The 15,905-nt window shown below is 56.0% G+C and overlaps 1 protein-coding gene across 2 annotated transcripts in view; it reads right to left on the bottom strand.

Moving 5' to 3' along the window:
• ACSBG1 (acyl-CoA synthetase bubblegum family member 1) overlaps window positions 1-11,350 on the bottom strand; it is a 41,237-nt gene extending 29,887 nt beyond the window's left edge. The window contains exon 1 of one of the 2 annotated variants that reach the window (XM_045067140.1): window positions 11,104-11,350. In XM_045067140.1, coding sequence (XP_044923075.1) covers window positions 11,104-11,165 — 62 coding nt within the window. In that variant the 5' untranslated portion in view covers window positions 11,166-11,350. The remainder of the gene's footprint in view (window positions 1-11,103) is intronic. The other variant, XM_045067142.1, reaches the window with a different exon arrangement.
• Window positions 11,351-15,905: the final 4,555 nt, after the last annotated feature.

The following is a 15,905-nucleotide window of genomic DNA, read 5'->3' as shown; positions in this document are numbered from 1 at the left end:
TCTTCACTTTCCATCCCCTTGCAAAATCCACAAACTGGCCTGCCTCCTGTTCTCCAGACTCCTCCTCCTCCAGGAAGCCCTCTGGGAGGGACCCTCTGGAGCCGCTCTAGCTAACCCCCTCCCAGAGCATGCAGTCTAGAGGCTGGGTGTTGTTTTGTTAAGCATAACCGTCTACCATGAAGTAAAAATTCTAATGAAGCCCATATTCCTTGGAAATGATCTGACCCTTCCCCAGGACTGACAGCACCAAGAGGATTCCCCCTTCTACCTCGGGGAGTGGTTCAGTACCTCCCCTGTGTGGGGGGTCTGGGGGCCGAGGGAGCCAGCCAGCCTGGCTCGTGCCTCGAAGGCTGAGAGGTGACGGCAGTCCGGGGACCGTCCGTGAATGGAGGAGCATTCAGGGTCACTGGGGCACCAAACCCAGGCTGGGTGGGGGGCCGGCGCAGCGAAATTAAAGGAGACAGTTGGCAAGGAGACAGGATGCGTCTATTTGGCCAGAGACGAAGGATGTGTTCCGAGGGGAGGCAGCTGAGACCCCGTGACAGACCAGCTCCTGGGGGACCCAGGGCACGAGTGGTCTAAGCCAAGTTTGCCACACCCACTAGAAGGAACATATTTGTGGCAGGCACCTGGGGACTGAGTCCCCAGGGCAAGGCCCCCACAGAGGTGTGTTTGGGGAGTGGCGTGCTTGGCTTCTGCCATGTTGGGTGAGGCCGGCCAGCTGGGTTCTAACCCAGCTCTGGCCACACCCAGAGTCTCCAGCCCTGTCGGGACAAAGCTCACAGGCTTGCATGGGGATGAACTTGTCCATCGTCAGGCTCTCTTGCAAAACCCAGACTGAGCCGGGAGGCATTCCCGTCCTGCCCAAGACAAAGTGTTCTGGACACTGAGCCCTGTGGCTTCTAGCTTGGGGCCTGCCCCGGATGGGTGATCGTGGGTGAGTCCTTGGTCCTCTCTGGGCCCGCCTTGCACCGGTGAAGGGTGATCTGGCATCTGGGCCGGAATTCAGCTGCCTCGGGCAGGGACAAGGCTGCCAGATTGGGTGTTACCAGGCCCCTAGCCCAGAGGGGGCAGAGGGAAAGCCGGCAGAAATAATAATTTTATGTAAATAGCCGGTAGCTAGCATTTATGTGGCTCCACATGTCAGGCTGTTCTCTCTACACCTTGTACAGACGTGAACAGAGGCAGCCCTCAGACGGCCGACGAGGGCACTTCCTGTCCCTGTCACTAGTGTCCACTGCTCTTCTTCTTCTTCTTCTTCTTCTTTTAAAAGATTTTATTTATTTATTTGACAAAGAGCGAGGGAGGGAACACAAGCAGGAGGAGTGGGAGAGGGGGAAGCTGGCTTCCCACCAAGCAGAGAGCCCGATACATGACTCTATCCCAGGACCCTGAGATCATGACCTGAGCCGAAGGCAGAGGCTTAACCCACTGAGCCACCCAGGTGCCCCTCATTTCACTTTTTTAAAAGTTCAAACTAACATGTCCTGAGCCCTTAGCATATGGCAGGTGCTGCTCCAGTCGTTTTACATGTGCAAAGTCACTCAATTATACCCACAGTCTTGTGAAGTAGGTACTGAATTCTAATCTGCATCATATGGGTTATGGAAGCACAGAGAGCTGAAGTGCTGAAGCTGATGCAGCTGGTGATCAGAATATTTGGGATTCAAAGCCAGGTAGTCTGACTCCAGACTTCAAACTCTCAAGCACCGTACACACTGCCCGAACGTGGCTGGGTGTCTGCCAGGCTCTGGGGCCGCTGCACACAGCCAGCAACATGGGAACTCTTAGGAGTGACTGACTCAGAAAGGCAGAGCCCTGCAGATTTAAACCCACCAGCTGACGCTCCTGCAGATTTAAACCCTTTGAATCAACATACTCCCAACCTATCATAACAATATCTAGCATATAACAAAAAATGACCAGACATCCGAAAAAGCAAGAAATTTGAGCCAAAATTGAGGGAAAAAGGCAGTCAACAGAAACAAACTTGTATCTGACACAGATGTTGAGATGAGCGTGCCAGGACTTTAACGCAGTTCCTAACACATGTTTGATGATTGAAAGAAAAAATAGCGACATCATTGATGAATAACGGAGGGTTGCCCATGAAAATGGAAAGTATAAGGGAAGTACAATCTCTGAATGAAAAGCCCAGCAGATGAGATTTAACAGCAGATTTGAGACCATCAGAAAAACGTTGTGAACTTGAAGACAGAACAGTAGAAATTATTCAATCAAAAGAATAGGGAGAAAAAAAGGTTTTTAAAAATTAAACATAACAAAACATTGTTGAAAGAAATTAAGATCTAAACAAATGGAAAGTCATCTTAAGATCAAGAGATTTAATATTAAGATGACAATTCCACCCCCGCCCCCCACCAAACTGATCTACAGGTCAACATAATCCCTATCAAAATCCCAGATGACTTAGTTTTCAGAAATCAACAAGCTGGTCTAAAGTTTCTACGAAAATTCAAAAGCCCCAGAATAGTCAAAACAATATTGAAAAAGAGCAAAGCTGAAGGATTCACACCTCTTGATTTCAAACCACACTACACATCTATAGTCATTTAGACAACGCAGTGCAGTGCAAGGATACGTGTGTGGATAAAGGGAGCAGAACATGGAGTCCAGAACTCAAGTTTGCATATACTGTCTACTGGTTTCCAACGAGGTCACCAAGACCATTCGGTAGGGGAAAAATAGTCTTTTCAACAAATAGCTCTGGGACAGCTGGATATCCACATGCAGAAGAATGAAGTTGGACCCCACCATACTCAAAAAAATTAAAGTCAAAGTCTTAACAGTAAGAGCTAAAACTTTAACCATTAGAAGAAAATCGAAGTCTATGAGGCCTGGGGTTAGGCACAGCCTTCTGAGACACGATGTCAAGAGCAGAAGCAGCAAGAGAAAAACACATAAATTGGACTACATCAAAATTAAGCCTTCTTGTGCTTCAAGGACAGCATCAATAAAGCAAAGAGATAACCTGCAAAATGGGAGAAAACATTTGCAAATTATATTTCTGCTAAGAGAATTACATGCAGAATATACAAAGAACCCTTACAACTCAACAAGATGACAAGTAACCTGATTAAAACCAGGCAAAGTGTTTCAGTGGACATTTCTGCAAGATGCACGGGTGGACAACAGCTACACGCAGGGGCGCTCAGCACAGCCAGCCGTCAGGAAATCAAAACCAGGAGACAATCCATCCCGCTCCTGGACGGCTGTAGTCGGAGAGATGAGGAGGAGTGCTGAGTGGGTGGGAGGCATCAGAGCCCCTGCACACAGCTGCTGGGGACTCGGGGGGGGGGGTGTAGCCACCATAGGGAACAGTCTGGCGGGTCCTCAGAGTCCTCCTATGACCCAGCGGCTCTACCCCCACATAGACACCTGAGGGAAATACAAACATGTCCTGATAAATCCCTGAGCATGTGTTCCTGGCAGCGTCATGAACTGCGGCCATTGAGTGAAAACAACCCAAATGTCCTCCAGCTGGTGAGAGGGCGAGCAGAATGGGGCGCTTCCCTGCACTGGAATGTGAGCTGGCCATCCACTGAACGAGCACGGCCACACAGCACGACGTGGCTGAATCACGAAAGCAGGATTAGTGAAAGAAGCCTTTCACGGTAGATGATACACGAGTTCACTGACATAAAATGTCCAGAAGAAGCAACCATTTGAACTGTAAAATTCAATAATTTTTAATATTTTCACAGTTGTGCCGTCATCATCATGGTCATTTTGAGAACATTTTTGTCATCTCCAGAAGAAACCCTGAACCTCTTAGCAGTTACCTTCCATTTCGACTCAAGCCCCCCAACCCTAAGCAACTGTTAACCTACTCTTACTCTATAGATTTGCTTCTTCTGGGCGTTATCTCTCAAGAAGCCGACAGAGAGGTCCACTGGCATAATTAAAGTCTTTGGCCAACAACCAATGTGGTAAATTAAAAACTGTCCCCCCAAAATATCCATCTCTTAGTCTCTGGAACATGTGACTATTACCTTATATGACAAAAGGGAATTTTGCGGACATGATTAAATTAAGGATCTTAAGACAGGGAGATTGACCTGGACCCTCCAGGTGGGCCCTAACCGCAGTCCCCTGTATGCTTACAAGAGCCAGGCAGAGGGAGACACACATAGGAGACAGTCCGTGTGACCACAGAAGCAGAGATTGGAGTGGTGAAGCCCCAGGTCAAGGACAAATGCTGGACGATGGGTAGCTGAGGGACAGAATCTCTCTGAGAGCCTCTGGAGGGGGTCACAACCCTGCGGACACCTTGACTTGAGCCCCATGAAAGTGTGACTTCCAGAACTTCAGAATAAATGTCTGCTGTCTGAAGCCACCAGGTTTGTGGTGACCTGTCACAATGTCCACAGGAAACAAATACAGTTTTCAGCAGGTCCTCCAAGTCCAGATATCTGGCACCTGGCTGACTGATACCTTGACTATGACCTCCAGAGACCCTGAGTCAGAGCCCCTCTGCTAAGCTGCTTGTGACCCATGGAAACCATGAAAAATAATAAATAATCGTTATTGGTTTGAGGCTGACGGGGATTGCACCAGGACCATAAATCTCCAGATAGGAATGAAGGACACTGGAAATGCCAATGATGTCAGGAACAGGGAAGGATGTCCCCTCTACATAAGTTCCATTGGAGGTTCTAGCCCGTGCGATAAGATAAGAAAACTTAAAGACATAATGACTGGAAAGGAAGAAATACAGCATACAGCTATCTTTATTAACAGATAACAAAACTTTGCAAATAAAAAATCCTAGGGAGGGCCTCCCCAAAAAGTTACTAGAATTAATAAAAGAATTTAGTAAGATCACAAAGGTCAATAATTTAAAAAATCAATTGTTTTACTATCTACCAACAATAAATGTTGGACAATTAAGTGTGAAATACATTTACATAGCATCAAAAGCCATACAATTCTTAGGAACAAATGGAAGAAAAAGTGTGCAAGAAATCTACACTGAAAATTACAAATCACAGATAAGAGGAATCAGAGACCTAAATAAATGAAAATACAGACTATGTTCATGGATCAGAAGAGTCTCCCTCATTCCCTATCAAAGTTCCAACGGCCTTTTTCTGCAGAGACTGACAAGATGATTCTAAATTTTGTGTGTGGACACAAAGCAGTGAGTGTGTTAGTCATTTATCGTTACATAACAAGCATCCTAAAATGCAGTCACTTAAGCACTGATAACCTCAGAGCTGCCGTGGGTCAGGAGTCTGGTGTGGCTTTGCAGTTGCCTCTGGCTCGAAGCTTCGCACAGGCCACAGTCAAACTGTCCTCCAGGCTGTGTCTCATCTGGAGGTTTGACTGGGGGAGGACCGGCTTCCAAGCTTACTCCTGTCTTTGCTCGTGTTTGGTCCCTGGCAGATCATTGGGCTGAGGGCCTCAGCTCTCTCGTTCTTGGCCAGAGGTCTCCCTCGGCCCTTGCCACAGGGGCCTCTCCCTCAGAACGAGCAAGAAAATGAAGGTGAAAGCATGAGCCTTTTGTGACCCAACTTCTGAAGCGAAATCCCACGGCTTCTGCGATTCTCCACTTGTTAGAGATGAGTCACTAGCTCAGCGCACACCCAGAGGTGGCCATTGCACAGAATCCGGAGGCAAGAGTCCTAGAACAACTTAGAGGCCGCCAACGGCACTGGCCGTTGCCCAAGCAGGAGGAAAGAACCACAAGGGGGACCAAAACTGCCTGGTTTTAAGACTTACAATGCAGCCAGGGCAAAGGAGACAATATGGTAGGAACATCAGGATGGAAGACTGGCTCCGGGAAGAAAGTCCAGAAAAAGGCCCACACGCATATGGTCAAATGATTTTTTTCTTTTTCTTTCTTTCTTTCTTTCTTTTTTTTTTTTTTTACAAAGGAGACTTGGCAGCTTAATAGTGAAAAAAAAATATTTTTGACAAAGGGCACTTGAATCAATGTGTGGAAAAATATTAATTTGACACAGATCATATACATCAATGTAAAAGCTAAAATGATCAGTGTCTCCAACCATAAAAGAAAAAAAAAAGATATTATTTATTTATTTGACAGAGAGAGAGATCACAATCAGGCAGAGAGGCAGGTGGTGAGAGAAGGGGAAGCAGGCTCCCCGCTGAGCAGTGAGCCCGATGCGGGACTTGATCCCAGGGCCCTGAGATTGTGACCTGAGCCGAAGGCAGCGGCTTAACCCACCGAGCCACCCAGGCGCCCCAAGGAGACTATTTTATCAAATAGAAGACGTTTTTTCATCAAGACAGCATTGCAAAAGGGAAAATAAGCCATAAGGTGGGAGAAAATATTGGCACGCCCTGTATCTAATGAGGGGCTGATGTCCAGAACGTAGAAAGAATCTCGACAAACAAGAGCAAAAGGGCTAAGTGCAGTTACGAAATGGGCTGGAGATGTGAACAGACCTCACAACAGAATGTGGAGAAACGGCCCGTCGGCACTTGGAAGCAGGCTCAACCCCATTAGCAGGGCAACGAACACCAAACCCCCAGGGAGACTCCACCACTCACCCCGCAGAGTGGCTCGCGAAGAACAGTGCCCCAGCACCGGCAGAGATGCGGGATGGCGGAGCACGCCAGCGCGGACGGCACGACCCGACTCCGAGGAGACAAGTCTGGTGGCTTCTTCAAACATCCCCCCCCCCCCAGCCTCCCACCCCCTCCGGAGCCGGCAGTAGGATCCCAGGAGTTGAGCCAAGAAAACAAATACGCCTGTCACAAAACACGCTCGGCAAGAATGTTCCTTACAGCTCTGTTCATAAAATCCTCAATCTGGAAACAGCCCAAATGTCCGGAAGAGAGGATAATCCAAGTGTGGAAGAGCGCGGAGCAGCGTTCACCCCGCAGCGCAGAAGGGTGAGTGGCAGAAACACTTAGCCACAGGGTGAGTCTCACAGGGAGGAGGGAACAGGCACCTGCTGTGTGACCCATTAACAGGACGTCCAGAAATTGCCAGAGCAGGGTCTGTTCCCACGGGCTGCTGACGTAAGTAAGAGTGGGCGAGGGCGGACTGTCGGGGAGTAGGAGAACGTTCTGGGATGATGAAACCTTCGGTGTTTCTACCGTGTCGCCGAGCCCACTGATCAAGTTCTACTCGCCTTTGTGCGTCGCACTCTATAAACAACTTCCTTCCATTAATACAGGACGCAACCTATTAGGTTCTGCATATGTAAAGTCTAGTTCACAGCTGCTTGGCCCTCCCATGGCCATGACCTTCACGGTTTTCAAAGCACCATCCTAGCCCTGACCTCAAGTGTCCCTCACCGGCTCCCTTGCAAGGGGCCAGGACTGCCTGGGAGGAGAGAGTGATGCAGGGATTTCTCTAAATGAAACCACATCTTTTGCAGGGACAAAGAAGTCGTGAGTTCCCTATCACTGGAGTTTCCAAGTCAGGGTAGGTTGATAATTTATGAACATTCTGATGGAGCAGGTTAGACTCAGTGACCTAAAAAAAAACCCCAGTGACCTGAGGGTCTACCATTCGAGGGCTTGCGTGGGGACAGATTAAGTCAGCTTTGGGCCCAGTGTCCTGACTCTAGGCCAGCTTAGGTTCTGGCGTCCCCAGCCAACAGCTTGGCACCCCCTGCAAGGACCCAGAGCTGGCCTGGGCTGACCTGCATCCCAAAGGCATCCGGATCTGTATTCAGATGTCCGGGACCGGGGACTCTGACTCTACCGATGTGCCCTTTGCCCAGGGACTATTGGCATCTGCACCAGCCTTCCAGGGGGCACGTAGACTCCCAAGCTCTCTGCCTGTGCCCACTGGCCTTGCACACTCTCAAACACTCTGAGCTCCTTCCCGTCTCAGGGCCTTTGCATGTGCTGTGACTTTTTCCTAGAAAGCTCCCCTAATCACCCCTTCCTCGACACCTAAGATCTCAGCTCAGGTGTTGCTTCTCCTAAGGGGTTGTCGAGCCTAGCCTGGACATCTGTTATGTGCTATCCATAATTTCCTTAAAAATATTACCAACAATTTAAAGACAATTTTTATTGCGATAAAACATATGTCACACAAATGTGCCAGTTTAGCCGTTTTCGAGTAGTGTTTGGTGTCATTGCTCATCCTCTCCCCCCATTCCCGAGTCCCTCCGTGGCACGTTCGCAATGACAAGTCCGTAGGTCATTGCACAATTACAGTGTGATGTGGGTCTTCGTGGCATGGATGTAAACTCGCTCCTCAGGTCAAGAGCCTGCCTGGTTTTCCGTGATGACTCTGCCGGGCTCAGCACAGGGCCTGACGTCGTCAGTGATGAATGATTTTGCATAAGTGAACGTGTGTTTGGGAAAGCAGAGAAAAGCAACGAAGATGCCACGACAACGAACCGAACGCCCCGCCCTAGCCGTGTTTCGTACACAGGGGAGCACGGAGGAGGCCGGGGAGAACCTGGAGGTACTGGGTAGCCCTCCCTTGTTTCGAAGGCCTGTATCCTTCCCCTAGTATTTGCATTTTAACTGTTCCTCCTAGGCTTACCCAGCGCAGAGATGGGGAGCTCACCCCTTGTCCTCCTTGGGAAGCTCCGTCAGGGAGAACAGCCTCCTGCCCCAGGCTTGCTGGGGCCCTGCCTGCCTCACGTCCCTGGCTCCCGCGGGCCATCTCTCTGCACCCAGTCTTTGGGTGGGCCCTGCCGGCAGGGGGCAGTTGGGAGCCCAGGGCGAGTGTGGTCTGCTCACTGTCCTTCCCTGGACCAGACTCGCCCTGCAGGCTCCCATCTCTGGCCTCCAGCCTCCAGCCCACCCCGCCAGCTTCCTCTCCCCCCCGTCCTGGGCTCTCCTCTGCTTCTGTGCTCTCTGGGCTCCTCAGGGCCAGCTGCTCCGGCCACCCCTCATCTGGCCACACCAGCCCGTCCAGACCTAGAAGTTAGCCCGGCCCGTTCTGACCGGTCTAACGAGGCCCTTGACTTGCCCTCACCCACACCTTCAGTCCTGGCGGTGCCCTTGCCTGCCCCCTGGGCATCCACGACCTCCCAGCCCCAGAATGGCTGCTTTTCCCGGTTCCTTTGAAGGCTTTCCTCCAAGATGGGCTTCTTCAGCCTCAGACAGCTGCTCTCTGTACCAGACAGAGACTGGAACAGGGGCTCTGCACACACCCAGTGGTGCTCCCGACATCCGGCATGGCTCCCACCTTGGTCTCAAGGGGACCCTGCTCCGGCCCCGCGGCTTCTAGCTCTGCCGGCCTGAGTCTGGCTCCTTCCCTTCAACCCTGCCCAGCGCCAGCCCTGCCATCAGCTTGGCACAGAAGGGAATTCTCGTCAGTCTGGCTGGTGCGCCAGCCCTCCTCTGGCTCTCAGTTCCTTCCCCCCCTCTGACCTCCAGTCGTCCCCTCTGTAGTCCTGAGAGCAGGGTGGGCAGATAAGTCCCCTCTCGGGCTACTGGAGGAGAGCTGGCCCGCGGTCTCGCGGTCTCACAATCACTGGACGGACGGGGGAACGGAGGCTCTGCCAGCCAGACTTGCCCAGGGTCAGAGTAGGTCCGGAGCAGAGCGTGGTGGGAACCCAAGATCCCCTGCCACCAGCATCCCCCGAACCACTAAGAGAGTTCCCCGCGTTGCCAGGGCGTCCCCTGTGCCTGGGAGATGGCTTTCTGCTTCCGGAACCAGGCCATCCTCTCCAGCCTACGGGATCTGCGGGGGTCAGGGTCCGTCTTCGTGGGCACGAAGGGTTGGATTGAGGCTCAGAGAGGCCAGACGACTTACCCAGAGCCTCCAAGCAAGAAGGCAGAGGGGCAGGTCCTGTAACTGCGCTTTTAGCCCTCTTTCCCCGACGGGGGCTCTGTCCCTGTCTGATGGCCTCCCTTTCCTGGTGTCTACAAACCAGGCTCAGCCTCTGCAGACCCTGTTCCCCAGCCCCTCCAGAGAGGCTGGGCCCCAGTGAGTGCACAGGACCCTTGGCCACCCCTGTCCCCATGGACCTTCTCAGCGAACCTCAGAAAACCCTGGGCTCCTGACACCCCCCCCAACCCCAACTGCTTGTCCGCGGGCATGGGGAACCCAGAGAACCAGCAGAGCCTGGCGCTTCCTGTCAAAGGGTGAGCTTTTGAGGCCTGCCTATGAGCGCATTGCTCCCAGGATGGAGGCTGGTGCCGGGACGACCCGTGTGCAGAGACGTCCAGAAGCTACCCCTGGGTGAGGCTGCTCCACCAGCCACCTCAAGGGGCCTACTGACCCTCGGGATACGGCCTATGTCCAGGGAGGGATGCCGGACCTCCTGCACTTGTGGACTTGCGGGCAAGGACCCCCCCCACTTCTGGAGGGTTCCCTGGAGACCCAGGGCCCAGCCCTTGTAGGGGCCTCTGTCTCTGAGGCTCGTTAACATTCGTCCTGTTCTCCTACCCTCTCTCGTTAGAATAGCGGCCGGTCCCGCTGGAGCTCAGACCTGGCAGCTCCCCTTCGTCCCCCTCGGATCCTACACAGTGGGCGCCCGGACCTCTCCCATCCCTGAAGTCCCCGACTTTCTGCGTGTCTTTTCACCGGCCGGCACCCCCAGTTATTAGTCTCTCCCTCCCCAGGGGCCGGCGCCCCTTCTGGGCACCGAGCACAACGTCTGGAGATGTCTGCCCTCTCCTGCCTCCTGGCTGAGCGCTCTGTGGCCGGGACTGGGTCCCTTCTTCTCAGGAGCCCCCGCTCCTTGGGCGGACAGGGCCTGGGTCTGCGTGGGTGCCAGCCAGTGTCTGATTCCTCTGAATCGCGGGTTGTTAGAACACACAGCGCCGGGGCTTCGGGGAGGCCGCAGCCCAGAGAGGGGCAGGGACGTGCAAGGTCACACCGCCAGCCCGAGGTCTCCCTGTCCTCGCCTCTTATCGACTCCATGTGCCAAGGGCCCGTGGGGAGATAGGGAAGGCTCTGAAGGACTGAGGGGTCCTTCCCGCATTCCACTGCAGCCCCTGGCTCACACCCCGGGGGAACCTAAGGAACAGCTCAAAGGACTCCCGTCCTAGCCGGCGCTCATCCCACGGACCGTCCGGACCCTTCTTTCCGTTTCCCAGATGGGGAGGCCGAGGCTTAGAGAGCAGAGCTGCCCCAGGACCCCAGGACAGAGCCCCCCGCCCAGAGCACGGACACCGGCCTGACGGCGGGCTCACCTGGCGGCCGAGCTTTCTGGGGCGGGCCCGCTGGCCTGCGGGGCCCCCACACTGTCCGGCATGCTGGGCTCCTCCGGGGTGGCCGCGTCCAGCTCCAGAGCTGCGTGGCCTCTGCGGCGGGTGTCCCACGGGGCGGGAGGCTGCCCTTGAGTGGGCAGTGGGGGCGGGCCCCAGGCTGGGAGGCGGTGACCGGGGCAGCCCCATGAGGCCCATTTCCTCTCTATTTTCAGAAGCTCAGACCGCGCCTGCTCCTGGTGGTGAAGTTGCTCAGGATGAAAACTTCACTTTTCTTCGCGGTTTTGTTTCGCTGGAGGCGAGGAGAATTTCAATGGAGCCGTGTTCTTTCTGATGCAAATCTACCGGAAGCCTGGCCCCGGGCTCCGGGCTGCTGCCCCCCCAACGGTCCTCCCTGGCCCTGCAGGCGGCGCTGGAGCAGAAGGGGATCCCGGCCCCAGGTGCGCCAGACCCCCCACGGCTGCTGCCCCCACGGCCCGCAGCCTGCAGCCTTGCCGAGCTCACCGTCTGCCCCACCAGCCCCGGCTGGCTGTCTCCCCGCTGACCTCCCTGCCCGGGCCCTGCCCAGACAGACGAGGGCCCGCTGAGGGGGTCCCTGACTCCTGTCCTCCAGAAGCCCAGTCTCGGGGCAGGAGAGACATTCCCGCCCTGAGGACTGTCCTGTCGTTGTCACAGGCGACTGACCCGAAGCAGACATGGGAGAGGGACCGAGGACGGAGAGCACCCAGGGCACCGAAGTACAAGCACGGGTGTCCCCTTGGGCGGCAGGCACACAGGGCGCGGAGGACGGCTGGACGCGGGGCAGGGAGAACAGGGGGCTTCCTCTGGATCCCAGAAAGCCCCCCTCCCACTGTGTAGAGGTTCCTGAAGGAGGCTGGAGCAAAGCACCACAGAATGGGGGGCATGAAGCGCACAAGGTCATCGTTTCATCGAGGGAGGTCGGGCAGCAGCAGCACCGCGCCCCCTCCGGGACTCCAGCAGAGCCTCTCCCCGGCCTCTCCCCGCTCTGCTGGCGCCCTCGGCAGCCCAGGCTTGGAGGTGCCGCACCCCAGTCTGTGCCTATGCCCCTCACCCTGTCCTTGCCATGAGGTCGGCCGTTCCGGGACTGGGGCCCGCCTGACCCCATCCCACGTCGTCCGCAAAGGCCGTCCTGCCAAGTGAGGACGCATTCCAGGGCTCTGAGTGGCCGTGAGTTCTGGGGACACGAGTGAGAGTTCCACGCAGGAGCTGTTGGTGGCGATCCCCGTGTGGCGACCCCGAAAGGGGCGGTGGGGTCCGCCGGGTCGCTGGGATGCTTCCTGGCAGGTGGGGGCAGCGGGACGAGGAGGAGCTGGGCAGTCTGCGGGAAAACTCGGACATCGGCCTCCGGCCTCGGGGTGCTGCCTGCCGGCGCTGTTCACCGTACACAGGACGGGGCCCCAGAGCCTGGCTTTGAGGCCGGACCCCTCACTCCTGCCCCCTCCCCTGGGACCTTGCGTGGGTCCGCGTCCCTCCCTGGGCCTCCGCTGGACTGACTGAATCATGTGGGTAAAGGTCTGAAACTGGCCACCGGGACAGGGACGGTGACCGGTGGGGGGCCTGTTTCTGAGCTCGGGCGGGACCTCACCTGCAGTGGTGGGTCGGGGAGCCCGCAGCCGCGCGGCAGCAGAGTCGGAGAACAATGTCCAGTTCTTGGCTAAGATGAGGGCCTAGAAAGGTTTGGAAGGAGGTGTGCACGGGCCTAGCCAGGACACCCTGCCCCTCCCCCTCTCCTCCAGATTTTCAGGGATCCTAGGAAGGGAGCTGCCCTGGGGAGGGGTGCGGGGAGGGGCTTCCTTGGGCCATTTCTGACGTGGAGATGACAAGGCCCCCAAGGGCCACCGAGGAGATGGTGCTGGGGCCCCAGAGATGGGAGGGTCTGGGCGGCCCCCTCCTCAGAGCAGCGGCCCCCCTGGGGAGATGGCAGAGCTGGGGGCTGGCACGAAAGGCTGCTGGCCCCTGTGCTGGGCCCCAGGACCAAGGGCACAGGCCGTGCAGAGAGGGTCGGTGCTGGGGCTCAGGGCTGAAGGGAAGGACGGGGAGCGGCCAAGCCTGGTTGAGCTGAGCTGTGTGGACGTCCGCGGGATTGAGCTAGGCCCACGCAGGGGGTCACGGGGTGAGGGAGAGGCTGGGGGCTGCGTCCTCTCACCCACGGGTGGCCGGCGTGATCTGCAGCAGCGTCCGCGCTCCTGTACGCGGCCCTGCGTGGCCCCGGGGAGGGCCGCCCCTCCGGGCTCCTGGGCCACCAGAGGACCGGCTCTCCCGCCCCCTGTCCTGGGAGGACCGTGGAGGTTGTTTGCTGCAGCGAGTGGCGGTGCCTGGACCATCAGCGCTTCCCCCCAGGACAAGCTCCCACAGTGGTGCTGCCGGGGTGGGACTCTAAAGCTTAAAGTTAGAAATGACAGTGTTGGGGACAGGGACAGACTGAACATTCTGCCATTAGGAGGAAGAAGGGGAGAGGGTTACAATTCTTTTCACAGGCGTACAGAGAGAGAACACCGCAGTTCGCTGCCTGAGTGTGTGGGCTGGGAGTTCCCTCCTCGTGCTGCAGCAGCTGGAGGGCCCCCTCTGCTCGGTCGGGGCGCGGGGGCGGGGGGGGGGGGTCGGTGGGGAGGGCTTGCTGAGTGTCTCCAATATGCTCCAGGCCCATCGGTAAGAGGGGCTTGTGGGTGGGACAGGTGTGTTCCTAGCTGGGGGTGTGGGAAGTTCCTGGAATCACAGGCTCTGTGTGTCCCCACCTGTCCCCGTCTTTCTAGGGACAGGGCTCTAGCCCACAGCAGACCCCGAGGTGATCGGACAGTGAGCAACCACAGCAGGAGGAAAGCCCTGAGCTTTGGGGTTAACAGACCACAGTTCAGCTCCCCGTTCTTGTGCTCTGGGGCTGAGCGACCTTGGGGAAAGGACCCTAGCCCCAGGAGCCTGAGTGTGGCCGCAGACGGGTGGGTTTGGAGTGGCGGACTTCTGAGAGTCGTGGGGGAGGAGTGAAGCACAAGGTGGGGAGGTGCCCGGCTCCGAGAGGCAGCCGATGGGGCTTCCTCGCGGCACCACTGCATTTGCAGGAATAGCCTGGTCTCTGCCCCCTTCCCTGCTCCGGGGCCTGGGGGACAACGGTCCCCCCACCGGCCCTGCCCAACTGACCTGGAACACGACCGTGGGAATGTGCGCGCAGAAGGCACTTCCCTCTCCGGGAGATTAGATCAGGCGGGTTTGGGAAAGGAGAGGGAAAGGGCAGTGAGGGGGAGGGGCTGCGGGGCTGCGGGAGGGGGGAGGGGCGCGGCGCGGGAAGGACGAGTCCAGGAAGGGATCCAGGGGACAGGGTGTGCCGGCTGCGGGTGGAGCCCCTGCCCCCACCAGCCGCGGACTGGCCTTCCCAGGCCTGGACCTGAGGTAGCAGAGGGGCGTCTTGGAGCCCCGCGCAGGGGTGGCCACACAGGTTAGGTTATCGCTGAGAGCGCATTGCTCTTGTGCCAGACCCTTCCGAAAGCTTCCCTTGTCAGAATTAAAGCCACAGTCCCAGCACCTCCTACAAGCGCTGGGCCCCCAGCCACACCAGCCTCTTTGCCGTTCCCACTGCCTCAGGGCCTTTGCATGGAACACACCGTCCACAAATATTGGCTATCTCTCCTTCACATCCCTCAGCCCTGCCCAGACGTCCTCGCCTTCTCCAGGCACGGGGCTGGAACCTCGCTCCCCCAGCACCCCCCGCCCCCTTCCTGTTTCTTTTCTTTTTTTTTTTTTTTAAGATTTTATTTATTTATTTGACAGAGGGAGATCACAAGTAGGCAGAGAGAGAGAGGAGGAAGCAGGCTCCCCGCTGAGCAGAGAGCCCGACGCGGGACTCGATCCCTGGACCCTGAGATCATGACCTGAGCTGAAGGCAGCGGCTTAACCCACTGAGCCACCCAGGCGCCCGATTTTCTGTGTGCGCCTTACCATCACCAAATTCTGGGATGCTCTGGTTTTTGTCATCTACCTGTGCACCAGAATGCACTCTCCTGGAAGGCGGAGTTTTCTGTGTGACCCTGGCCACTGTGTAGCTCCTTTAGGAAAGAGGATGTCTCCCGGCACAAGGGGCAGTTCCTGGGACAGGCCTGCTCCTGACTCAGTGGCCGCACCCAGAGAACTGCCATCTGGTCAGGGCGGACACAGAACGGCAGGACAGGCGGTTTGGAGTGCCAAGAAAACAACCTGCAAAGACAAATCCTGGCACAAATGTGAATGTGGCAACGCTGTGAACAGCTGGGAGAAAATCAAGTCTGCATGTCCCTACGGATCCCCTGCCTGGAGGACCGAGGCCAACTCTGTTTCGTTCCAGACCATCGCAGGCTGCCAGGTCTGCACACTCTGGCCTCCTACACCCTTAAATATTCCTCTTGACTTTGACCCACTTTTAAAATCTAGAGCCTGATGCTGGTTCCATCCTAAGCCTTTCTGTCAGTGATGTCACCAACAGCAGGACTGGTTCCACACACGTGTTTCCCAAGGCACGCTGAAATTCCCAGGAAATTTCCAAAAAATGTCCATTCTACATATTCCGTTCGGTCAGGGGACACTTTTGGAATCTGCTATAGAAAAAGCCAGGGAAATCTAGTTTAATTTTCGCTGAAGGGTGTACATGATCTTCCTTTGAAGCACGCCAGCGTCAGGGAGCGGCTGCCCAGAGCCTCGCACGAGTGAGTGGGGGGCTTCGGACCCCGCAGCGACGCGGAGGACTCCCGGGTTCCGTGGACGCGGCTGGAGCGCGGCTGGGGGCATAAGGGTGCTGCTCA

Source organism: Mustela putorius, unplaced genomic scaffold, assembly GCF_011764305.1.
Source record: "Mustela putorius furo isolate JIRA1106 unplaced genomic scaffold, ASM1176430v1.1 tig00003875_pilon_pilon_pilon, whole genome shotgun sequence".
NCBI lineage: Eukaryota > Metazoa > Chordata > Mammalia > Carnivora > Mustelidae > Mustela > Mustela putorius.
The sequence above is the reverse complement of the archived record's forward strand: the minus strand, read 5'-3'. Positions and strand labels throughout refer to the sequence as shown.